Raw genomic sequence first — 26,719 nt, 5'->3', positions numbered from 1 at the left:
TCCAGCCTTCCTTATCCAGCGAGCACCATCCAGATTCTCCTCTTAGGCTATGTGCGTACTTTGCGTCGAGGTAGTGGCAGTTTTCCATGATCTTTTCGCGCCAAAACGCCATCTTCCCCGTGAAAGCGTGCGAAGCCTAAGCCCCGCCCTTTGTCTTGTGTGTGAGGCCGGAACCGAAGTTCCCAGAGGGCCACAGCGCGCGAAAGAGTGCTGAGTGAAAACTGAGGGGGCGTGCTGGAATGTAACAAGAACAGAAGAGAAGCAAGGACGCCAGGACTCTGCCATAACGTTCCTGGACAAAGCAGAGGCAAGATGGCGTAACGGAGCTGGTCACCGGAACGTGCTGTTCCCGGGACCGCAACTTGGATAGAATAAGAGATGAAGCAGCTGTGCAGGAGAATGCGGACACAGTTCCTGTTTATATTGAACCACTGGAGGGAACCGATGAGGAGCTTGTCGATGGCAGTGCGAGCCCATGAGATGGAAGTCTCACGAGAAGAGAGGGTAAGCGGTAACCCAGTCCCTGTCGATTACCGTAATCTGTCCACTGCAGCTGAGGGATCCAGACCGCCCACGCTCGCGACGAGCATTCCACCGTCACCTACACCGTCCTCGGTGGATGCCGAGCTGTCTACTTCCATCCTGGCAGCGGAACCTTTGGTGCTTGTTTATGAGGCTCCAGCTACAGAAACCCCGGTTTCGACTATCATCCCAGTCATGACAGCGGTCATCCGGACCCCGGCCAGACCCGGCCGCATCATTGGGCCCATCCTCAGAGGCGGAGTACCCGGACCCTGCAACCACGGCTGCGGAGCAGTCATTTTTTTTCTACCTGCAGATAAGAAATGGAGCCTAAATATCCACCAGTTCCACTGCCGCGCGGCATTCCGACGGCTGTTGGGGCCGCAAGAGTCCACCTCAAGCCAGAGCCAGTCAGGGAGCTGAGGCCGGATGCTGATGCCCCCTTCTGGGAACGACACCAGCGACAGCTGACACCAGCGATGACAACTCCAGACCAATGGCAGTGGAAGATCGTTGCCCGTACAAAGAAGTAAAAAGAGAACCTGAAGAAAGCCACATTTCGAGTCCGAGGGCCACAGAGAAAGGGCCTAGTGCGGCGCTTCAACCCTGAGAAGGGGTGGGGTTTCCTCTGGGAAGCAAGTGTCCCTAATGAGGTGTTTTTGGCTCGAATCGATATCAAGCAGCATCTCCCGAGGGATCACCCGGGCCGAAATCTGGAGCCAGGGGAAGTAGTCACTTATACACGACACTGGAGCGAGCGGGGCTGGTACATGCTCAATGTGAAACTGCTCGCTATGGTAAATGAGCAAGTTGTGCCAGCTACCGCGGTCGACTACCAGCCTCCGAGTGGGCGGCACTAGTAGTTTAAAAATTTTCATAATGCCAGTAGTTTTAACGATACCATAGAACTGTTATGTATCGGTGTTTTCGGTTGTTATTTTCCACAGTTTGTTATTTTTCATTTAGAAAATGTTAGCAAATGTTCAATTAACCAATTCCAAATGAACGAAGAAGTTACCTGATTAACAACGAGATTCATTTACAGTGTGTACACCTGATACATGGACTCCGATGATTTTTATAGTTAGTAAAAATGGACCACGGTCACAGGACTGGCGTGACCAACACAAACTTGTGTTTTGTATATAGTTGCACCTCCTGTGCCAACCAGAGTCGTCTAATGATTGTGATCATGAATGAACCCAGTGATCATAACCCGAAGATAGTGCTGGGAACCAATGTGATGGAGCACTGTATGAGTGATGTGTTGGCCCTACTGCAGCAGCTGGCCGCCACGGCGGCGGGGAGCCGACAGAGAGCTGTGCAGCGTGAGATCCGAGCCTTGATGTACCGCCAGCATGTAAACTCAACAGGAGGAGAGATTGGTGGGGTGAGAGTGATGGATGCTGCTCCGTTGATTGTGCCCCCTTGGAGTGAGATGATGATTTGGTGTAGGGCAGCAGTAGGGCCTCAGGGGCGTGACTACCCTGCCATGATAGAGCCCATGCCCTCCGAGCACTGGCCCACAGTAATGGCCGCCCGAGGGGTGGTAGATGTAAAGAAGGGGAGAGTGCCCGTGAGGGTGCTGAACTGTGGGGAGGAAGAAGTCAGGCTTCCCCGGTATGCTACCCTTGCCAAGTTGCTCACCCTGGATCCCCACACCATCCACGGGGCAGCTCCTCCAGTTTCCCCACCTGCTACCAGCACTCACCCGCCCCAAGGGGAGTTAGACGAGTGGCACCAACAGCTACACATGGGCACTGACGATACCCCTACACATCACAAAGAAGGGGTATACAGGGTGGTACGGGAGTATGAGCAAGTTTTTAGCAAACATCCACTAGACTTTGGGCAGATCAAAGGGGTCCAACACCACATCCCCACCGATGAGCACCCCCCTATGAAAGAGAGGTACAGGCCTATTCCCCCTGCGCATTACCAATGTGCCAAAGACATGTGGAGGAACATGAAAGAGGCAAGGGTTATTAGGGACAGCTGTAGTCCCTGGGCCGCCCCGTTGGTACTGGTCAAGAAGAAGGATGGCACCATGCGGATGTGTGTGGATTACCGGAAGATTAACCAGATAACGCATAAAGATGCTTACCCACTGCCCCGTATTGAAGAGTCTTTGGCCGCACTGAGAACTGCGAATTACTTCTCTACCCTTGACCTCACCAGCGGGTACTGGCAAGTGGCGGTGGCACCGGAAGACCGGGAGAAAACTGCCTTCACCACCCCAATGGGGCTCTGTGAATTCAATAGTATGCCGCTCGGGCTGTGCAATGCCCCTGGAACCTTCCAACGGCTGATGGAGTGCTGTCTGGGGCATCTAAACTTCGAGACCGTCCTGTTATACCTGGATGATGTGATTGTGTACTCTCAGACGTATGAAGCCCATCTGGAGCACCTGGCCGAGGTGTTCGCATCCCTTGCCAAATACGGGATGAAGTTGAAGCCCTCTAAGTGTCACCTGCTGAAACCCAGAGTGCAGTACCTGGGGCATGTAGTGGGTGCAGAAGGTGTCGCCTGCGACCCCGAGAAGATTACTGCCATCCAAGACTGGCCGAGACCAACCACAGTGAGGGAAGTAAGGCAATTTCTGGGTCTGGTGGGGTACTACCGGCGCTTCATCAAGGGGTACACGAAGATGGCTTCCCCCATGAAAGACCTCCTCGTCGGACAGACCAAAGGTGGTAGACCCATCGGAGCCCCACTGGTGTGGGAAGAAAGGCATGAGGAATCCTTCCACCAGCTGAATGCGGCCTTGACTGGAGAGGAGGTCCTAGCGTACCCTGATTACAGCTGCCCATTCATCCTCTACACTGATGCCAGCAATGTGGGTTTGGGGGCAGTCCTATCCCAGGTCCAGGACGGGAAGGAAAAAGTGATTGCTTATGCTAGCCCAAGGCTCTGGCCGACTGAAAGGAACCCTGAGAACTACAGCTCCTTCAAGCTCGAGCTCCTGGCACTGGTATGGGCTATCACCGAGCAGTTTCGCCATTACTTGGCCGCAGCAAAATTCAGCGCTTTCACGGATAACAATCCGCTGACTCACCTGGACACGGCCAAGTTGGGTGCGTTGGAGCAGCGGTGGGTGGCCAGGCTAGCCAACTATGACTTCACAATCAAATACAGGGCCGGTCGTGTCAACATTAATGCTGATGCACTCTCTCGGATGCCCCATTTGTCAGAAGAAGGGTGCGAAGATGACGACCTTGAAGAGATCGAGTTGCCTGCATTTCACCAGCCGCCAACTGAGAAGGTACATGTCCACCAACAACGGGTGAACCTGGACCCGCTGCCAAGTCAGGAGTGGCAGGAAGCTCAAAACCAGGCGCCCGCTGTCCGCCTAGTCAAGACCCTGGTGGAGCGAGGCGCTGCTGGAATAGACCCTGCCGCCCCAGCTGAAGCCCAACACTTGTGGAAGGAACGGACCTGGCTGTATCTACACCAAGGGAAGTTGTACCATGAGCTGATTAACCCGAAGACTCATGAGAAAATCCACCAGTTGGTGATTCCCCAAGCTAATGTCCCCACCGTTCTGCAAGCATACCATGATGGTGCCGGACACTTCGGATGGAAGAAGCTGGAGATGCTGTTCAGAGAGCAGTTCTATTGGAGTGGGATGCGGGAGTCTGTAGAGGCCTGGTGTCGAGAGTGCGGTCCTTGCACGCTGAGGAGGAAGGACGAAGCTAGCCAGAAGGCGCCCCTACACCCGATTATTACACATCAGCCGCTGGAGCTGGTCGCCTTGGACCATGTAAAGCTCACCCCCAGCCGAAGTGGGTACACCTACGCTCTGACCATAGTAGATCATTATTCAAGGTTCATGGTGGTTGTCCCGGTCAAAGACCTAACCGGCCGTACCGCCGCTAGAGCGTTCCAAGCTTACTTCTGTCGACCACATGGATACCCTGAGAAGGTGCTTACTGACCAAGGCTCAGCCTTTGAAGCGGAGGTGTTCCATGAGTTCTGTCAGCTGTACGGCTGCAAGAAGATCCGGACCACGCCTTACCATGCCCAAACCAAGGTGTGAGAAGATGAACCATTTGGTCCTTGGCCTCCTCAAGATGTTGCGGCTAGAAGAGCGGAACCTGTGGCCGGAGAAGCTGCCTGACTTGGTTGATATGTACAACAATATCCCGTCCAGCTCAACGAAGTGCACCCCAGCATATCTGATGAGGGCTCGCCCCGGCCGACTGCCGGTGGACCTGGAAATGGGACTGGAAGCCCCAGAAACACTCCCCTTGACGGCTGAATGGGACACCCGGCGGAGGGTTCAGTACTGACAGATTCAGGAATATGTGGAGAAGAACTTAAGTCGGAGTCGGGAACAACAGGAGCGGCGCTTCAACCAGAAGACGTCTGCTGGCCCTTTCCAGCCTGGAGATGTGGTGCTGAAGCGGAAGAGGAGAACCCACAAGCTGGATGATCAATGGGAACAAACCCCGTACGTCATACAGACCACAGGATGGGAAGATGGGAAGGCCTACCAGATCAGTCGTGACCAAGGGGGCACTTTGGCCACGGTTTCCCGGGACCATCTGAAAAGGTGCCCACCAGCATTGAGGGCAACGGCTGAAGTACCGGTTCCTCCACCAGCAGAGAAGGCAAAAGAGGTAATCCACACCATGATGGGTGACTTCCCAGCGGATTGGCCTACACAGAACGGCGCGGTGATTCTTCCAGTGATACTATTCCCACAACCCGTGGATGAAGAAATGATGGAGGTGGTCAACCGTGAGCCAGAACCAGTGCCAGTGCCCAGGGATGAACCTGTGCCCAGCTCCCCTATGCCTCCGCTTGCCCCACACGATAACAGGGAAGAGAGACTGATTGTTCCCTCTCCCCTGCTGCCTGTCACCACTGACACCGGACCCCGAAGGTCCACCCGCCCCAACCTAGGTAGACCCCCACTTAGGAACAGGGAAACCGTTCTTTAAAAGGAGGGAAAGAGTGTGTGTGTTTAAAGTTTTAAAAGTTGAAAGTTATGAGAAAATGATAAGTGATCAACCGATGAAGTCACCTGATTGAACCGTGATTTGAAACCGGTCGTGGCCGGCACTGTTGTCCCCGTGGGGACCGCTTGAAAAGTTGCATAAGGGACTCCTTACGGACAAGCCCGTGAACTTGCAGGGCAACCACAAACGTTAGTGGCTTGTAAATAATGTTTTGTTGCAGCTTACCGTTACCGCCTCCAGAGAGGCAGATTGGAGGGAGGGCCCGCAGTGGAGCAGGCTGGGGCCCAGCCACCACCGGAACCGGTGGCTACCCTCTGGGGGTTCCAGGGGACCCACATCCATGGGGAGCCCGCTCGGGTAACTTGGTGCTGGACTGGGGTCAAGGTGTGCTGCCTGTTTCTTAGGGGCAGCATCAGGGCCAGGTTACTTGGGTGGGTGAGAGCGGAAGCCGTAACCGTTTGAAACTGTTACCGTAACGTTTAAGAAAAGTGCCTCCCATTGTGGGATGATGTTCTTCTACTTGTATTGTTTTCTTATCTTTTTCAGAAAAATAAAACCGGTGTTGGACGGGCAGCCCGCGGACGGTCTGCATTTTGCTAAGGGGGAATGTGACGCCCTGGGCAAGCCAGGGGTCACAGGTAATGACATCACCACACCCTACACCCCGGTTAGGTACACCTAAGCTAGACCAGAAATCCTTGTTGCCTTCCTCCAGGGGCTGATGTCCACACCAGGGGGTGGGCCAGGCGGCTGGCTCCGCCCACCAAGGAGTTCACAGTCCTGGAGGCGGGAAAACTGGGCAGATTAGGCTTGGAGTTTGAAGTAGAAGGAGGGAAAGTAGTGAAAGAGGAAAAGTGACAGTTTGAAAGCCTGAAGTTGGTCCGGGTGTGTGCCCTGGACAGAGACAGCAAGGTTAGCAGACGGCGGTGACCGTCTGCAGGAGTGGCCTATAGGAGGTGCCGTAAGGACCGTGGACGGGTGGTGGCCCGGCGGTACCTGATCGGTATACAAAGAGAAGCCGGCACCATTGGCAGGGGCCTTTCGGATCCCGCCAAGGCTAGGAGTCGCCGTGAATTTGCCAAATCCGTCAGTGAAGGGGACCTCCGGGTCTCCAAACAACTAAGTCCCGATTGAAGGCAACCGTCCAACCGTATGAGAGAGACACCGCCACCGCCAAGGCACCAGTTTCTCAGGGCCAGCGCCTGCGGGCAAAGAGGGGCTCCTCCGGCCCATATCCAAGTCGGGGAGCGGGTTACAGGTGGGAACCCATCGCTACCAACATTACACAAGGTGCAGGGAAAGAGTCACCGTTAACTACCGGGGAAAAGCAACAGCAGCCGTCCGTGGGAACCGTCTTTCCAGCCGTATGTTTTACCGAGAACTGTGTCACCGTCTCAGGCTGAGTGAGTACCACCGTGCCGTGAGGCACAGCGCTGCCCCCCCCCCGCGACCCTGCACCTCACCAGGCCCCGCACCTGGCCTGCCATCCCTCATCCTCCACCCCATCACTGGGCCCCGGGACAACCAACCCCTACCCACGGAGGGGAGAACTAGCAACTCTGCTGCTCACCTGTCACCGCTCCCGGGATCCCCATACAGAGCAGCAGTGGTGTCCACACAATCACCACAACCGTGGGTGGCGTCACGGACAATAAATCCCCAAAACCAATCCCCTTTTCACTCACGGGCGAGGAGCGCCGCTCGAGTCCCCGGGATCCGGCCCATCGCTCGAGCCACCGAGCAGCAGAGGCCGCAGCAGCAGCGGCAGCCGGACCCGAGCAGTGGGAGAGCGCAGCGTCCCCTCCTCCGCCCGCGACACTTGGCACCAGTGGGACAATAATGGAATACAACAGCCAGTTCTTGTATGCCACTAAATGGCAGCATTTTTTTATATCATTATAGCTTATTAAAAACAGAGCAGGAGGGTGTCTTGCAGAGGTGCTAGAAATAGCTTGGCACCAGTGGGACACTAATGAAGTCCAACAGCCACTTTTAGGATGCCACTAAGTTTACTCAATTTTTGGTATTATAATGGCTTAGTTATAATGAGTTTGAGTGTGCAATGCAGGCAGACGTGCTGCAAATATCTTTGCACTAGTGGGACAATACAGAAGTCCAACAGCCACTTTTATGATGCCACTAAGTTCACTCAGTGTTTGCTAGTATAATGGCTTAGTAACAATGAGTTTGAGTGTGCAATGCAGGCAGACGTGCTGCAAATATCTTTGCACTAGTGGGACAATAATGAAGTCCAACAGCCACTTTTAGGATGCCACTAAATGGCAGCATTTTTTGCTATCATTATAGCTTATTAAAAACAGAGCAGGAGGGTGTCATGCAGAGGTGCTGCACATAGATTTGCACCAGTGGGGCACTAATGGAGTACAACAGCCACTTCTTTTATGCCACTAAATGGCAGCATTTTTTGCTATCATTATAGTTTATTAAAAACAGAGCAGGAGGGTGTCATGCAGAGGTGCTAGAAATAGCTTGGCACCAGTGGGACAATAATGGAATACAACAGCCAGTTCTTGTATGTGTCGCGGGCGGAGGAGGGGACGCTGCGCTCTCCCACTGCTCGGGTCCGGCTGCTGCTGCTGCTCGGTGGCTCGAGCGATGGGCCGGATCCCGGGGACTCGAGCGGCGCTCCTCGCCCGTGAGTGAAAAGGGGTGGTTTGGGTTTTAGGGATATTGTCCATGACGCCACCCATGGTTGTGGTGATTTTGTGGACACCACCGCTGCTCTGGACGGGGATCCCGGGAGCGGTGACAGGGAGCAGCTTTGTTGTTAATTCTCCCCTCCGTGGGTAGGGGTTGTTTGTCCCGGGGCCCAGTGATGGGGTAGGGATGGATGACAGGTGGGTTGCGGGGCCTGATGAGGTGCAGGTTCGCGGGGGCAGCGCTGTGCCGCACGGCACGGTGGTACTCACTCAGCCCAATGATGAGGACACAGTTCACGGTAAAACACTCGGCTGGATGGACGGGTCCCTCGGATGGCTGCGGTGTTGTTGCTCCCGGCAGGTTAGCAGTGACTGTCTTTTCCCTGCACCTACACTGTCTGTACGGTTCCAATGAGTTCCCACCGGTAACCCGCTCCCCGACTTGGATATGGGCCGGAGGAGCCCCTTTTGCCCGCAGGCGCTGGCCCTGAGAAACGGTTGCCTTGGCGGTGGCGGTGTCTCTCTCACTAGGTTGGACTGTTGCCTTCTGTCAGGACTTGAATGTTTGAAACCCAGGAGGTCCCCTTCACTAACGGATTCGGCAAATTCACGGCGACTCCTAGCCTTGCCGGGGTCCGAAAAGCCCCTGCCACTGGTGCTGGCTTCTCTTTGTGTACCGGTCCGGTACCGCTGGGCCACCACCCGTCCACGGTCCTTACGGTAGACTCCAATTGGCCACTCCTGCAGACGGTCACCACCGTCTGCCAACCTTGCTGATCTGTCCGGGCCACACACCCGGACCAACTTCAGGCTGTTTTGCTGTCACTTTTCTCCTTTCTCACTCCTCAACTGTCCTCACTCCTCTCCAAACTCTATCTCTCCACTCCTCAAACTGGTTTTCCCGCCTCCAGGACTGTGAACTCCTCGGTGGGCGGGACCAACCGCCTGGCCCACCCCCTGGTGTGGACATCAGCCCCTGGAAGAAGGCAACAAGGGTTTTGTCTGACCTTGATGTGCCTGCTGGGAGTGTGGGGTGTTGTGGTGTTGTTCTCTGTGGCCCCTGGCTTGTCCAGGGCGCCACATTCCCCCTTAGTTAAATGCAGACCGTCCTCGGGCTGCCCGTCCAACATCGGTTTTATTTTCACCAACTGAAAAGATATAAAAAACGGTAACAGACATACAATTATAACATCTTCCCATATTGGGAGGTACTCTTACTTAAACGTTGCAGTAACGGTTACGGCTTCCGCTCTCACCCACCCAAGCAACCTGGCCCTGATGCTGCCCCTAAGCAAACAGGCATCACCCTTTGACCCCAGTCCTGCACAAGTTGCCCGAGCGGGTTCTGTCCTTTCCAGGGGACCCACGTCCATGGGGAGCCCCTGGAACCCCCAGAGGATCGCCACCGGTTCCGGTTGTGGCTGGGCCCCAGCCTGCTCCACTGCGGGCCCTTCCTCAAATCTGCCTCTCCGGAGGCGGTAACGGTGAAAGCCACAACAAACATTATTTACAGGCCACAAGTTTGTGGTTGCCCTGCTAGTTCTCAGGCCTGATAGTAAGGAGTTCCTTATGCATAAATTGAAAAGGGGGTCCCAACGGGGACCAGTTGCCGGCTATGACCAGTTCCAAATCACAGTTGCCAATCAGGTGACTTTTTCACGGTAATCATTGACTTATCATTCATTTTTAAAAACTTTTCAACTTTTAAACAGTGGTGGTCCCAACGGGGACGGTGACAACGGCATTCCGCTGCCCTTACAGTGCACTTTCGTCCTCCCCACCCGGCTCTGGGTGGAAGAACACGGGCACCAGCCCCTCCAGCGCATAGCAAGCGCAGTGAGGTAGGGACGCCCGATACCCGTTGTTCTCACTCCTGGGGATGTAAGTTGCCTCCATGTCATGCAGAGCGACGACTCCTTCATCTTCTTCCGAAAAGGGCTCGGTGTCAGGCCCGGAATCACTATCGTCCGTCCCTGCGCCAGGCGGGTTGCCGCCAGCTGCCGCAGCTTCCAGGCTCGCCACTCTCTCGGCCACTGTTACGAAGGGGTGTACGCCCGACGGGCCAGGCGCAGCGCGGTGCACGGGCAAAGAGGACGGAGGCGGCATGGGGGCCAGGGGTAGACCGGGTCCCTCAGCCGCAACGGCCGGTCTCTAAGGGACACAGGGGCGTCAGTCACTCACCAGCTCCTCCATCATGGCCTCCATTCCATAGACCCGTGCAACTGCAGCTACCTCCTCCACCTCCGTGGTCCACTGCTCCATCAGCCTACAGATCTGGCTCCGGTAGTGTTGGCAGATCCCTGCCGTTCGGGCCCTCAGCTATGCCGCCGTCCCGGGCACCGGCTCGGTAGCCTCCGCATAACTAGGTGGAGCGGACATTCTTTGGCGCTGGCCCTGAGAAACGGTTGCCTTGGCGGTGGCGGTGTCTCTCTCACTAGGTTGGACTGTTGCCTTCTGTCGGGACTTGACTGTTTGGAAACCCAGGAGGTCCCCTTCACGAACGGATTTGGCAAATTCATGGCGACTCCAAGCTTTGCCGGGGTCCGAAAAGCCCCTGCCACTGGTGCTGGCTTCTCTTTGTGTACCGGTCTGGTACCGCTGGGCCACCACCCGTCCACGGTCCTGACGGTAGACTCCAATCGGCCACTCCTGCAGATGGTCACCACCGTCTGCCAACCTTGCTGATCTGTCCGGGCCACACACCCGGACCAACTTCAGGCTGTTTTGCTGTCACTTTTCTCCTTTCTCACTCTCACTCCTCAAATGTCCTCAATCCTCTCCAAACTCTATCTCTCCACTCCTCAAACTACTCTCTTGGTTTTCCCGCCTCTAGGACTGTGAACTCCACGGTGGGCGGGACCAACCGCCTGGCCCACTCCCTGGTGTGGATATCAGCCCCTGGAGGAAGGCAACAAGGGTTTTGTCTGACCTTGATGTGCCTGCTGGGAGTGTGGGGTGTTGTGGTGTTGTTCTCTGTGACCCCTGGCTTGTCCAGGGCGCCACATATGCCACTAAATGGCAGCATTTTTTGCTATCATTATAGCTTATTAAAAACAGAGCAGGAGGGTGTCATGCAGAGGTGCTAGAAATAGCTTGGCACCAGTGGGACAATAATGGAATACAACAGCCACTTCTTGTATGCCACTAAATGGCAGCATTTTTTGCTATCATTATAGCTTATTAAAAACAGAGCAGGAGGGTGTCATGCAGAGGTGCTGCACATAGATTTGCACCAGTGGGGCACTAATGGAGTATCATAGTATCATAGTATCATAGTTTTTAAGGTTGAAGGGAGACTCTAAGTCCATCTAGTTCAACCCGTAGCCTAACATGTTGATCCAGAGGAAGGCAAAAAAAACCCAATGTGGCAAACAAGTTCCAATGGGGAAAAAATTTCCTTCCTGACTCCACATCCGGCAATCAGACTAGTTCCCTGGATCAATACCCTGTCATAAAATCTAATATACATAACTGGTAATATTAAATTTTTCAAGAAAGGCATCCAGGCTCTGCTTAAATGTTAGTAGTGAATCACTCATTACAACATCATGCGGCAGAGAGTTCCATAGTCTCACTGCTCGTACAGTAAAGAATCCTCGTCTGTGATTATGCTTAAACCTTCTTTCCTCAAGACGTAGCGGATGCCCCCGTGTTCCAGTCGCAGGCCTAGGTGTAAAAAGATCTTTGGAAAGGTCTCTGTACTGTCCCCTCATATATTTATACATTGTGATTAGATCCCCCCTAAGCCTTCGTTTTTCCAAACTAAATAACCCCAAGTTTAATAACCTGTCTTGGTATTGCAGCCCACCCATTCCTCTAATAATCTTGGTGGCTCTTCTCTGCACCCTCTCCAGTTCAGCTATGTCCTTCTTATATATCGGTGACCAGAATTGTACACAGTATTCTAAGTGCGGTCGCACTAGTGACTTGTACAGAGGTAGAACTATATTTTTTTCATGAACACTTATACCTCTTTTAATACATCCCATTATTTTATTAGCCCTGGCAGCAGCTGCCTGACACTGTACACTAAAGTGAAGTTTACCATCCACCCATACACCCAAGTCTTTTTCTGTGTCTGTTTTACCCAGTGTTCTACAATTAAGTACATAATCATAAATGTTATTTCCTCTACCCAAGTGCATGACCTTACATTTATCTACATTAAACTTCAATTGCCACTTCTCAGCCCAATCCTCCAATTTACATAAATCTCCCTGTAATATAAAATTATCCTCCTCTGTATTGATTACCCTGCAGAGTTTAGTATCATCTGCAAATATTGAAATTCTACTCCGCATGCCCCCAACAAAGTCATTTATAAATATGTTGAAAAGAAGCGGGCCCAATACTGACCCCTGTGGTACCCCACTATGAACTGAGACCCAGTCAGAGTACGTACCATTAATAACCACCCTTTGTTTCCTATCACTGAGCCAGTTTTTAACCCAGTTACACATATTTTCCCCTATCCCCATTATTCTCATTTTATGTACCAACCTTTTGTGTGGCACCGTATCAAAAGCTTTTGAAAAGTCCATATACACAACATCCACTGCATTTCCCTGGTCCAGACTTGAACTTACCTCTTCATAGAAGCTGATCAAATTAGTTTGACAGGATCGATCCCTCATAAACCCATGTTGATACTCTGTCATAAGGTTATTTTTCTTGAGATACTCCAGTATAGCATCTCTCAAGAAACCCTCAAGGATTTTACCAACCGTAGAGGTTAAACTTACCGGCCTATAATTTCCCGACTCAGTTTTTGTCCCCTTTTTGAATATTGGCACCACATTTGCTATGCGCCAGTCCTGCGGTACCGACCCTGTTATTAAGGAATCTGAGAAGATTAAAAATAATGGTCTATCTATCACAGAACTCAATTCCTGTAGTACTCTGGGGTGTATGCCATCCGGGCCCGGAGATTTGTCAACCTTAGTGATTTCGAGGCGGCGGCGTACTTCCTGCTGGGTTAAGCAGGTAATATTCAAGGGTGAATTTATGGTATCACTGGTCATGTCATCTGCCATGGCATTTTCTTGTATAAAAACCGTAGAAAAAAAGTCATTCAGAGTACAACAGCCACTTTTAGGATGCCACTAAGTTTACTTAATTTTTGGTATTATAATGGCTTAGTAACAATGAGTTTGAGTGTGCAATGCAGGCAGACGTGCTGCAAATATCTTTGCACTAGTGGGACAATAATGAAGTCCAACAGCCACTTTTAGGATGCCACTAAATGGCAGCATTTTTTGCTATCATTATAGCTCATTAAAAACAGAGCAGGAGGGTGTCATGCAGAGGTGCTGCACATAGATTTGCACCAGTGGGCACTAATGGAGTACAACAGCCACTTCTTGTATGCCACTAAATGGCAGCATTTTTTGCTATCATTATAGCTTATTAAAAACAGAGCAGGAGGGTGTCATGCAGAGGTGCTGCACATAGATTTGCACCAGTGGGGCACTAATGGAGTACAACAGCTACTTCTTGTATGCCACTAAGTTTCCTCAGTGTTTGCTAGTATAATGGCTTAGTAACAATGAGTTTGAGTGTGCAATGCAGGCAGAGGTGCTGCAAATATCTTTGCACTAGTGGGACAATACAGAAGTCCAACAGCCACGTTTAGGATGCCACTAAGTTTCCTCAGTGTTTGCTAGTATAATGGCTTAGTAACAATGAGTTTGAGTGTGCAAAGGGCAGGAGGGTACAGTGGCAGGGTTGTGGGTCTGGGTAGAGGAAAGGAAGCCTGCCTTTCTATCCCTCCTAATGGGGAAATGCAGCGAGGAAATCCCTGACCTTAGCTACACAGACGCTGTCATCTTGTGTAGCTGTTAAAATCTGTTTTCACTGCCCTGACTGTCACCTACGGCTCTTACCCTGCCGGTATTAGCCCTTAGAAGGGCTGAAAGAAACTTCTATCCCTATTCTGTATAGCGCTGTGTATAGAGCGTACACAGCAGTATCGGAGACAGGAGCTACGCCAGCGGTGACTGACACCCAGACGCAGAAGAGATAATGGCGTCCGGACGGGCAGATACTCGTTTTTATAATGCAGGGACATGTGACATGGACATCCTTTCACACATGCCGTTGTTTCTCTGGCTAAAAGTCCACTTAGCTGTGTGTATGTCTGGGATTGGCTGACATGCTGGCCCGCCCCACTACACGCGCGCGCTTAAAGAAGGAAGACAAGGGGAAAAAAAAAAAAAAAATGGCGATCGCCATTATCCAAACAGCAGTGATCTGAATGCGCTGTTCCCGCACACTATACACTGAAATTTCATAATAGTGTGAGTCACAGAGTGACTTACACTATTACAGCGGAAAGCCAGCTAGTAATTAGCTTGTCTTTTTGCTGCTAGAACCGTTCTCGAACGTATCTAGAACTATCGAGCTTTAGCTGTTGATGTACCTTGTTGGCCGATCCGCATTTCACCTCTACTTGTTTTCTGATTAAGTCCTGTCCGTCCCATTCTATTCCTCTTCCTCAATTAATGTTTTGACCCTGCATGACTACTATTCTCTGGAACTGCAGCCTTCCACAGGTATTGATCAACTTGGGCCCTGTGTAATTCCAAATCACACTATAGGGGTTAAAGGGTTTCAGGGTTCTGGGGGTCCAGCTTGGCGAGTGGCTTCCTTCTAGTTTATCCTTTTACAGCCCATCTGAGTGTGTCGATCCAGGCAGGCGTTACACCGTGCCCTCTGCCGAAGGACATGTAGGCCGGGATAGTATTTTAAAAATTGCTGGAGAATCAGATTCAACACGTGAGCCATACAAGGCACGTGTGTCACATTGCCCTGAAGAAGGGCCGCAGACTGGTTTGCATCATTATTGCACCCGGCATTCCCTGGCTGCTGGTTGAGTGGAGACAACCATTGATGAAACTCTGTCTCACTCTCCAGAGCTTACCGTCCACAACTCCTCAGCGGTGTGACTCACATTTTCCAGACATTTCTAAGTAAAGAGTCGACTGCATCATGCTGTTGAGCTCTGCTACCAGCATAGTAAGGAGGTGTGGGGGATTCCTTGGGCGTAGTTACAAGGAAGGGTGGCCTGACCACACAGGGTTTGGGCCGAGGTGCAGGACCAACACGAGGTTGAGGAGGCAGAAGCAGTGGAGGAACTTGTACATACAGAGGAAGGATTGACACACAACTCGTGGGGACAGAAAGACTTGTACAGCAGACCCTTCTCCATCTCTCACCATAGTTACCCAGTGCCCAATCAGCAACATGTAACTCCCCTGTCCATACTTACTGGTCCAAGTATCTGTGGTGAAATGCACCCGTTCACACCCAGAGTTTATCAAGGAATCGGTGATGTTGTGTGCGACCTGCTGTGGTAGCGCGGGCACCCCTTTCTTGGAGAAGGAGTGGCGAATGGCCGTCGGCTCTTGGGGCACTGCAATGGGCATAAGGTCTCGAAAATCCTCTGTCTCAAAAGGGTGTAAAGGCAGCCTTTCTGTAGCCAACAAGTTTGAGATGCTGAAACTAAACCTCTTAGGCATGTCATGCCCTTTGAAAATCATGTAAAACACAGCGAGGGAACTCCAACTACAGTCTCCCTCGTTGCCACTAATTGGGCCACCCCCCCCCCACTTGACTGGCATCAGTTGACCCCCCTTTTCAAAATGAAAAAGATGCTTTACATGAAGCACTCTCAAAAATACGCGTGCCTTTCGCCTCCCCTGGATGACCCAGGGGAAGAAAAGTCCTCTGAGAGCCATGAGTTGTTCATCTTGGTTCTTGGAGAAACACAGCGAAGGGACTCCAACCACAGTCTCCCTCGTTGCCACTAATTGGGCCACACACCCCCACTTGACTGGCATCAGTTGACCTACCTTTTCAAAATGAAAAAGATGCTTTGCATGAAGCACTCTCAAAAATACGCATGTCTTTCGCCTCCCCTGGATGACCTAGGGGAAGAAAAGTCCTCTGAGAGCCATGTCCACATTGTCAGTGGACAGACGCGTGTGCTTATCTGTCAGCAGACCCCCAGCAGCACTGAAGACAGGTTCCGAGAGAACGCTGGCTGCGGGACACGACAAGATCCCCAAGGCGTATGTGGCAAGCTCAGGCAATTTATCCAGATTGGAAGCCTAAAATGAGCAGGGCTCAAGTTGCACAGTAATGGCATCGATGTTCCCTTGCATATACTCATATATCTGTGTCTCCTCCTTTTTTCCTTGTCCAGCTCTTTTTTGTTTTCGCATGAGTATATGTCCTTGTCACTTTCCCATGTGTTTGTGTTGTGTTGTGAGTTGTTTGTCACCTTTTGGACACCTTTTGAGGGTGTTTTCTAGGTGTTTTTATGTGTTTGTGATTGCCTCCTATTGTTTCCTATGGGGTTCGAGCGGTTCGTCGAACCAGTTCGCCGAACCGAACTCGAACGCGACCTCCATTCGGCGAACCAAGCTCGAGCCGAACCGCGACCGGTTCACTCATCTCTACTCCTAACAACATAAATAAAAACATAGTAACCCTTAACTTGTCAAACGGCACAAGACTTTATTAAAGAGATTGTCCACTACTTTAACATTAATGACCTTTCCTTAGGATAGGTCACCAATGTCTGACTGGTCGGGGTCCGGCACCTGGCACCCCCGCCAATTCCCTACACTAGGTGGCGGTGGTGGCAGGTGGCCGAAAGTGCTCAGTTCTGGATCTGCTCCGTCTTCTGACAGTGGCAGCAGTCTCCTATTAAAATCAATAAGGCAGATGTGCAGTACCCGGCCGCGGACACCATCAGAGGACGGAGCTGATCCAGAAATAAGCATTTCCGGACACCTGCACCATAATCAGCTGATCAGTGGGGGTCCCATTGCGCTCACATCAGAAGAAATTCGCAAGTGGGACCAAGGCCTAATGATAAGACATAGTATCACAAATAAACTTTTACATTCAGGTACCTTATAGATGATGTTGTCCCTAGTCATTTCTTTCTATTCTTCATCTTCTCCTGACGCAATGATGACTTTTCACATTCACATCTCATCTCTGCAGATTTCTATCTTCTCCGGTCTTCTGCAGCACATCCCGACACGATGCCCCTAAAATAGCAGAATGATTATAATACTTCTACTTAAAAATATCTGCCCTACGCAGTGCCCCAGAATAAATAATGGCCCCTCACAGTATTCTCTGCATAAAATATGACCCACACTGTCCCTCTTATGGTACATGGCCTACATTTTCCCTCTTTCCAAACTGAGCCTACTGTTTACAGTGTCCTTTACACTGTGTCCCCTTATACTGCACCATCTTTATACTGTGCCCCCTCATCACACTCACCCTCCTTGCTATAACCTCAAGCTGTCCTCCCATTTTGCCCCCTCTCCATACAACCCCCCTCCACTACCCAGTCTCTATTCTGTGCCCCTCACATTCTTCTCATCCTTTCCTGTCTCCTCACTACCTCCTGCGTGTCCATATACTTTTCCACCTCACTCCCCATCCTGCCCACTTGCTCCTCATACCAGGTCACTCTTTATTCTGTGTCCTCAAAATTTCTTTCCACTTCGCTCCTCATCCTCTCTGTCCCCATGCATGAAACCTCATCCTCTCTCTCCCCAAACATCACCCCTCATCATTTCTCTCCCCATGCATGAAACCTCATCCTCTCTCCCCATACATCACCCCTCATCCTCTCTCCCCATGCATGAAACCTCATCCTCTCTCTCCCCATACTCTGTCCACAGATAGTTCCCTCCCCCATCCATACTGTGTATATACATATTGCCCCCTCCCCACCCTCTGTCCCCCCATAGTGTGTGCACAGACGGTTCCCTCCCCCCACTCTCTCCCCCATACTGTTTCATAAATACTCCCCCCTTACCCCATAATGTTCCTCCGTCCGTGTGTTCTTCAGCTCCACAGTGGAGCACTTCTAAGCATTTCTCTGCCGCCTCCGGGCTGTGGCGCTGGCTTCCGGGTCAGCAGTCTGATCAGCTGACCTGATCACATGACAGCCGTCGCGCTGACCCAGAAGTCAGTGCTGGCGTCACCGCTTCAATTGTCCTCGCGTCTGACAGATGCAAGGACAATTGAGCAGAGCCGCGCGCTGCAGCTTCTATGAGTGCGGCTGTCAGCGTGACCGCCGCGCTCAGAGAATAGCGGCTCCCACCCGGCAGACTTCCACACCACCACATCAGGCAGCCCGACAGCACCCCCTGGAGACGCCTCTGGCTTGTGCCTCCGCTCCACATGGCTAATTTGTATAGTTTGCAAATTAGCCATGTGGACAGAGCCAGTGGCGCTCTTCAGATTTTCCGGTACGCCGTACCGGCGCGTAGCACCGCAAAAAAAGCACTGATTATATTAATATATTGCTTAGTAAATGAAAAAGAAACAAACATTTTTAAAATAATATTTTGTCTCATACACAGATCAATAATGCTGCTAAAATTTAAAGGTTATTGGATTGCACTAGTAGCATTCTGTGTCCTTCTGAGCATCATTTATCACCAACATATAAAGGTAAGACACATAATTTTTTTTATAAGTTGCTTATACATGCATGTGTTATAAACCCCTTAATGCATTAAAGTAGTAAGGGGCCTTCTTCCTCACTGTCATTTTAAAATGGTGGTAAAGAATAAGTGATGTATGCCCCCTGCAGGTCAAAATCCCATGGTTGACCGTTGTATCTTACAACTGACACCAGTGGAAACAAATTGAAGAAGAAATCGGATATACACCACGCTATCACCACGGAATCTGATATTAATTTAATTCCTTTATTCTTTGTACAGGTCGATGCATTTCAGACACATCTGCCTCCTTCATACTTAAGGCCACGTCTCACTAAGCGACATCGCTAGCAACATCGCTGCTGAGGCACGACCTTTGTGACGTAGCAGCGATGTTGCTAGTGATGTCGCTGTGTGTGACATCCAGCAACAACCTGGCCCCTGCTGTGAGGTCACTGGTTGTTGCTGAATGTCCTGGACCATTTTTTAGTTGTTGCTCTCCTGCTGTGAAGCACACATCGCTGTGTGTGACAGTGAGAGAGCAACAACTGAATGTGCAGGGAGCCGGCTTCTGCGGACGCTGGTAACCACGGTAAACATCGGGTAACCAAGAAGCCCTTCCCTTGGTTACCCAATATTTACCTTCGTTACCAGCGTCCGCCGCTCTCACACTGCCAGTGCCGGCTCCCTACTCTCTGCACACGTAGCTGGAGTACACATCGGGTAATTAACCAGATGTGTACTGTGGCTAGGAGTGCAGGGAACAGGGAGCCGGCACTGGCAGCGTGAGAGTGGCGGACGCTGGTAATGGTAAATATTGGGTAACCAAGGGAAGGGCTTCTTGGTTACCCGATGTTTACCATGGTTACCAGCGTCCGCAGAAGCCAGCTCTCTGCTCCCTGCACACGTAGCAGAGCACACATCGGGTAATTAACCCGATGTATACTGTGGCTAGGTGTGCAGGGAGCCAGCGGTAAGCGGTGTGCGCTGGTAACCAAGGAATCGCTTCCACGCGTCGCTGCTGGCTGGGGGCTGGTCACTGGTTGCTGGTGAGATCTGCCTGTGTGACAGCTCACCAGCAACCCGTGTAGCGACGCTCCAGCGATCCCTGCCAGGTCAGGTTGCTGGTAGGATCGCTGGAGCGTCGCTAAAGGCCCAGTCACACTAAACAACTTCCCAGCGATCCCAACAACGATACAACCTGATAGGGATCGCTGGTAAATTGCTAGGAGGTCGCTGGTGAGATGTCACACTAAAGGCTGCTTTACACAAGTCGATCTATTGTGCGATGCATCGTTGGGGTCACGGATTTTGTGACGCACTTCCGTCATTCGTAACGACATCTTCTCATGTGACAGCTCCTTGCGAGTCCAACCGATGCCTAATCGTTTGAAATTCGGCCATCGTGTACTCATCGTTTAATTCCATAAAATCGTTCATTTTAGTCTTCATGAACGACACATTGCAAAGTGTGACACCGTGTAATCGGCCATCCTCGTAGTTGTTTGTGACGTCATTAAACCTTCAGGGCGTATTTGTGGTTTTATATAATCACGCCTAATCTAATCGGATTGGTTGTAGCAGATGCGTTTTGATTGGTTATTACTGTTATAAAATACGGAGCTGTAGTCATGATTAGAGATGAGCGAACCGGTCCCGGTTCGGCTCGAGGTCGGTTCGCAGAACGGAGGTCCCGTTCGAGTTCGGCTCGTCGAACGTTCGACGAACCGAACTCGAACTGCATAGGAAACAATGGCAGGCAATCACAAACACATAAAAACACCTAGAAAACACCCTCAAAGGTGTCCAAAAGGTGACAAACAACTCACAACACAACACAAACACATGGGAAAGTGACAAGGACATATACTCATGCGAAAACAAAACAGCTGGACAAGGAAAAAGAGGAGGACACACAGATATAGGCATGGCACGCCCTTCTAAAATCATGTAAAACACCGCAAGGTGACTCCAAGCGTAGTCGCCCTTTTTTTCCAAAAATTGGGCCCCACACACACCCACCCATTTAGTGGCAGCAGTTGTGCCCCAGTTGTACAATTCACAGCTAGATTTGCATCAAGCACATTCAAAAATACGCCATTCTTATCCGTCCCCAGGATGACACCGGGGTAGGTAGCAAAGTCTTTCCTGATCCCAGCTCTGTTCATCTTGGCTTCTTTAAAAAACAATGTAAGCAAGGGTTACTCCAAGCGGAGTCTCCCTTTTTTCCAAAAATTGGGCCACACAGACACCCACCCCATCAGTGGCAGCACTTGGGCCCTAGTTGTACACTTCACAGCTAGATTTGCATCAAGCACATTCAAAAATACGCCATAATTAACCGTCCCCAGGATGACACCAGGGTAGGTAGCAAAGTCTTTCCTGATCCCAGCTCTGTTCATCTTGGCTTCTTTAAAAAACAATGTAAGCAAGGGTTACTCCAAGCGGAGTCTCCCTTTTTTCCAAAAATTGGGCCACACAGACACCCACCCCATCAGTGGCAGCACTTGGGCCCTAGTTGCAAACAGGATGTTTTGATTTGCATCAAGCACATTCAAAAATACGCCATAATTAACCGTCCCCAGGATGACACCGGGGTAGGTAGATAAAGTCTTTGCTGAACCATGACTTGTTCATCTTGGCTTCTTTTAAAAACAATGTAAGCAAGGGTTACTCCAAGCGGAGTCTCCCTTTTTTTCCAAAAATTGTGCCCCACACCCACCCACCCATTCAGTGGCAGCAGTTGTGCCCCAGTTGTACAATTCACAGCTAGATTTGCATCAAGCACATTCAAAAATACGCCATTCTTATCCGTCCCCAGGATGACACCGGGGTAGGTAGCAAAGTCTTTCCTGATCCCAGCTCTGTTCATCTTGGCTTCTTTTAAAAACAATGTAAGCAAGGGTTACTCCAAGCGGAGTCTCCCTTTTTTCCAAAAATTGTGCCCCACACACACCCACCCATTCAGTGGCAGCACTTGTGCCCTAGTTGTACACTTCACAGCTAGATTTGCATCAAGCACATTCAAAAATACGCCATAATTAACCGTCCCCAGGATGACACCAGGGTAGGTAGCAAAGTCTTTCCTGATCCCAGCTCTGTTCATCTTGGCTTCTTTTAAAAACAATGTAAGCAAGGGTTACTCCAAGCGGAGTCTCCCTTTTTTCCAAAAATTGGGCCACACAGACACCCACCCCATCAGTGGCAGCACTTGGGCCCTAGTTGCAAACAGGATGTTTTGATTTGCATCAAGCACATTCAAAAATACGCCATAATTAACCGTCCCCAGCATGACACCGGGGTAGGTAGATAAAGTCTTTGCTGAACCATGACTTGTTCATCTTGGCTTCTTTTAAAAACAATGTAAGCAAGGGTTACTCCAAGCGGAGTCTCCCTTTTTTTCCAAAAATTGTGCCCCACACACACCCACCCATTCAGTGGCAGCACTTGTGCCCTAGTTGTACACTTCACAGCTAGATTTCCATCAAGCACATTCTAAATCCACAAGCATTTACTCTCCCCAGGATGACACAGGGGTTGTAAATTCCTTCTGGATCCATGACTTGTTCATTTTGATGAACGTCAGTCTGTCCACATTGTCACTGGACAGACGCGTGCGCTTATCTGTCAGCACACACCCAGCAGCACTGAAGACACGATCAGAGACAACGCTGGCAGCTGGACACGACAAAATCTCCAAGGCGTAAGTTGAGAGCTCTGGCCATTTTTCTGGGTTTGAAGCCCAAAAGGAGCAAGGCTCCATTTGCAAAGTCATGGCATCGATGTTCATTTGGAGATACTCCTGTATCATCCTCTCCAGCCGTAGACTATGTGTCAGACTTGTTGTCTCTGGTGGCCTTGCAAAGGAGGGTCTAAAAAAATTATGAAAAGATTCCATAAAATTGCTGTTACCAGCACCAGATACGGTCCTACTGGTACGTTTAACTTAAGGTCACTCCTCAACCTCCTTTGAAGTATCAAAATACCACTTCTATAACATTTATACACAGAGACAACCGTGGTATAATTTTGAATAAAACATAATCTTTATTATATCATATTAAAATTAATACAGCAAAAAGTCCTCAAGGGTTAGCTAGACTGCTGGAGTAGGCCAGTAGCAGTAATGGTGGATAATTTACAATTTAATCACAATTACAGACTGAAATTATAGTACAATAATTTGTATGTAGGCACATACCATACTTTCCTATCAATACTGTTTGGTGATCATGTATCCTACTGACAATCAGTTTAGTTGCAACCACTATTTCCTATGTCAGTTATCTATGGTCATTGTGATATAGCCAGAGCGTCGCCCATGCGCAAGGGGCACCTAGTGATCAACCGGCATTGCCATAGTGTGTAGATTGTCCCCAACCACCGCGACACTACTGGTATATCACAGTAAATTCATACAACCATTAATCCCGTACTTGTTTGTTACTGTTGGAATCTGGTTAGCAATGGCAGCCCATAACCGACTGCACCGTATATCCTATGCAATTAGATCAATTCCAAGGTAACTAACAGGGATGCAACACAGTGAGTTTGTACAGAGAGTCCAATTCATACTTTCCCATTGATGTTACTTTAAATAATGTACTCAATCTCACAATGACCAGTTACAACCACGATATCAAATTGTCAGGACCATATAATGGTTACAAAGTAGCCCAGGTTTCACCCATGTGGCTGATAATAGGAAAATAGTCATGACACCATAACTACAGCTTATTTTCTTATCCACAGTTATAGTAAAATAAAGCGTTACTGACCAAATCACATTAAGTCCAGGCAACCACCAGTCCCTACGCGCGTTTCACCTCTTCTTCAGGGGACGTCCCCTGAAGAAGAGGTGAAACGCGCGTAGGGACTGGTGGTTGCCTGGACTTGCTGTGATTTGGTCAGTAACGCTTTATTTTAGTTATAATGAGTTGGAGTGTGCAATGCAGGCAGAGGTGCTGCAAATGTCTTTGCACTAGTGTGACTAGACAACAGTCCAATAGCCACGTTTAGGATGCCACTAGGTACACTGAGTGTTTGCTAGTATAATGGCTTAGTTATAATGAGTTGGAGTGTGCAATGCAGGCAGACGTGCTCTGCAAATGTCTTTGCACTAGTGGGACTATAGCAAAGTCCAATAGCCACGTTTAGGATGCCACTAGGTACACTGAGTGTTTGCTAGTATAATGGCTTAGTTATAATGAGTTGGAGTGTGCAGAGGACAGGAGGGTACAGTGCCAGGATTGTGGGTCTGGGTAGAGGAATGGAAGCCTGCCTTTCTATTCCCTCCTAATAGGGAAATGCAGGGAGGAAATCCCTGACCTTGGCTACACAGACGCTGTCGCTGTTTTCAGGACCTGTCACCTATGGCTCTCTGACCCTAACGGTTTGAGCCCTTAAAAGGACTGCTAGAAAGTGCTCTCCCTAAGCTGTCCAGCGCTGTGTATGGAGCGCATACAGCTGTATCGGCGATAGGACTCAGGAGGACGGAGCTGCGACAGTGATGTCTGACACCAAAGACGCAGAAGAGATAATGGCGTCCTGGAGGAAAATGTCCGGTTTTATAATGCAGGGACATGTGACATGGACATCCTATCACACATGCCGTTGCTTCTCTGGCTAAAAGTCCACTTAGCTGTGTGTGTGTCTGGGATTGGCTGACATGCTGGCCCGCCCCACTACACGCGCACGCTTAGGGAAGGAAGACAAGGAAAAAAAAAAAAATGGCGATCGCCATTATAGAAACAGCAGTGATCTGAAGGCGCTGTTCACGCACACTATACACTGAAATGTCATAATAGTGTGATTCACAGAGTGACTTACACTATTACAGCGGAAACCAAGCTAGGAATTAGCTGTTTTTTTGCTGCTAGAACCGTTCTCGAACGTTTCTAGAACTATCGAGCTTTTGCAAAAAGCTCGAGTTCTAGTTCGATCTAGAACAGGCCCCAAAATCACTCGAGCCTAGAACTGGAGAACCTCGAACCGCGAACCGCGCTCAACTCTAGTCATGATGTGTCAACATTCAGCCTTGGCGTCATGCACAGTGTTTTTTAGTGCATTAGTCCTAATTTTTCTTACGTTTGTTTGTTCGCTGCCTATCGCCCCATTTTGTGACTCCTGAATGGAAAGCATACTTGTTGATGACCTTGGAATCTCTTGATCTCTTGTGAAGTCAAGTAGATCAAAATACCACAGCCGTGGGACATAAAGATCGGCAGTCGCAGCCCCTGAACGTCGTGACTCCTCGACTTTATTGAGTTCCTTTTTATATACAGTGCGTATTCCTTGTATTTTTTTCTTGATAAGATTTACATCCACAGGCTCATTAGGAAAATGGTTTTTATAGATACTAATCAGATCCGCATAAGCTGCTTGTTTGATGCGTTTGTTACTATATTCAGGCGATTTAATTTTCCAAAGACAGGTTAATGTGCGATATTTTTCAATGAAATCACGCAAAAATAATTCGTTTTGATGAGCCGTCATCTGTGCAGGAATATATGAGAACATTTTATTTTATACTGTTATAAGAAACATGTAATCTTTTTGTTTTTGTAAACGAAAAAAAACAAAAATTCACAAACCCACAAAACCTTATTATGTTGCAAAAAACATAATACACGATAAAACATACAAAAAAAAAAAAACCTTAAGAGACACATTGTGAACGGCTAAATAACACAATAAAAAAACCATAAAAAAAACAAAACTAACCCACCTTTTGAAGATAGATACTCTGAAATCGACATAAACCAGACCACAAACAAAAAACAAGACTGATGCTATAGACCAGACCTGGGCAAGGGGCGGCCCGCGGGCCACATCCGGCCCGCCTACTCTCTGTGACCGGCCCGCCTGGCTCCGGGCGTCCTTGCTGGCCGGTCACTGATGAGGGCAATCTGACCTGTTGTCCGGAGCTCCAGGCTCCGGGCGGCCCGTGGTCAGATTGCCCTCATCACACGCTGCGTGCCGGCAAGGAACAGAAGACAGATACTGCAGCACCGCACAGTGCAGCAGCGGAACGCAGGAATCTGTCCTCTGTTTCTTGCCGGCACTTTCTCTGTGACACACACGCGCGCGCCCTGATGTCGTCAGTACGGCGCGCGTGTGTGTCATTTGAAAAGTGACCGCCCCGGCAGGAGAAGAAGATGCAGCAGCCGGAGCCCGTACTGAGAGAGGAAGCAGCTCAGCGGGGAGCCGTACAAGAGAAGAAGGATGTCAGCGGGAGCCCGTACGGAGGTGTCTGAGGAGGGAAAGGTGAGTGGTGACTAGTAACCTGAGGGGACAATGGGGGGAGTGGAGGTGAGGGGGGGGTAACTGGTAAGTAATATTTGGGGGGAGTGATGTAGTATATGGCAATGTAGTTTTACAGGTGTAGTATATAGGGGTCTAGTGATGTATATGTGGATGTAGTGATGTATATTACAGGAGTATATAGCAGTGTAGTGATGTATTTTACAGGTGTATATGGGGGTGCAGTGATGTATATTACAAGTGTATATAGGGGTGTAGTGATGTATATTACAGGTGTATATGGGGGTGCAGTGATGTATATTATAGGTGTATATAGGGGTGCAGTGATGTATATTACAGGTGTATATAGGGGTGTAGTGATGTATATTACAGGTGTATATGGGGGTGCAGTGATGTATATTACAGGTGTATATGGGGGTGCAGTGATGTATATTACAGGTGTATATGGGGGTGTAGTGATGTAGTATATGGGGATTGTTTGTGTATATATGTATATAGCGTGTGCGTGTGTGTATGTATGTGTGCGTGCGTGCAGAGAGAAAAGCCCGTAACTGCGAGTGGTACTGGAGTTACATCGGGTACCACGTGCTCTCTCCCCGCCCCCTGCAGCGCCATACTGCCATTACAGGGCCTGATTGCGTTTCTCCGGTACCTGTTTGCATACATGTGACAGGTACCGGAGAAAACACGAGTCTGTGAAATAAAAAGATTTTCCATATTTACCTGCTTTCTTCAGCTCTGCTGCCTCCCGCTCCTGACCACTGCTCATTCATTGATTATTCACCGCACTCAGGACCTGGAAGCCGGAGCATCGCGATGACAGCACCGGGCACAG

General features: G+C 50.0%; 1 protein-coding gene across 1 annotated transcript in view; it reads left to right on the top strand.

The window, feature by feature from the left end:
* Positions 1 to 26,719, top strand: part of LOC142257217 (NXPE family member 1-like) — a 660,520-nt gene that overhangs the window by 256,547 nt on the left and 377,254 nt on the right. Inside the window, exon 2 of the mRNA XM_075329362.1 lies at positions 18,538 to 18,628. Within this exon, the coding sequence (XP_075185477.1) occupies positions 18,545 to 18,628 (84 nt within the window). The 5' untranslated portion in view covers positions 18,538 to 18,544. The remainder of the gene's footprint in view (positions 1 to 18,537; positions 18,629 to 26,719) is intronic.

Source organism: Anomaloglossus baeobatrachus, chromosome 11 (assembly GCF_048569485.1).
Source record: "Anomaloglossus baeobatrachus isolate aAnoBae1 chromosome 11, aAnoBae1.hap1, whole genome shotgun sequence".
In the NCBI taxonomy this organism is placed as follows: Eukaryota; Metazoa; Chordata; class Amphibia; order Anura; family Aromobatidae; genus Anomaloglossus; species Anomaloglossus baeobatrachus.
Note: the sequence above shows the minus strand (reverse complement) of the source record. Positions and strands in the feature narration are given on the sequence as shown.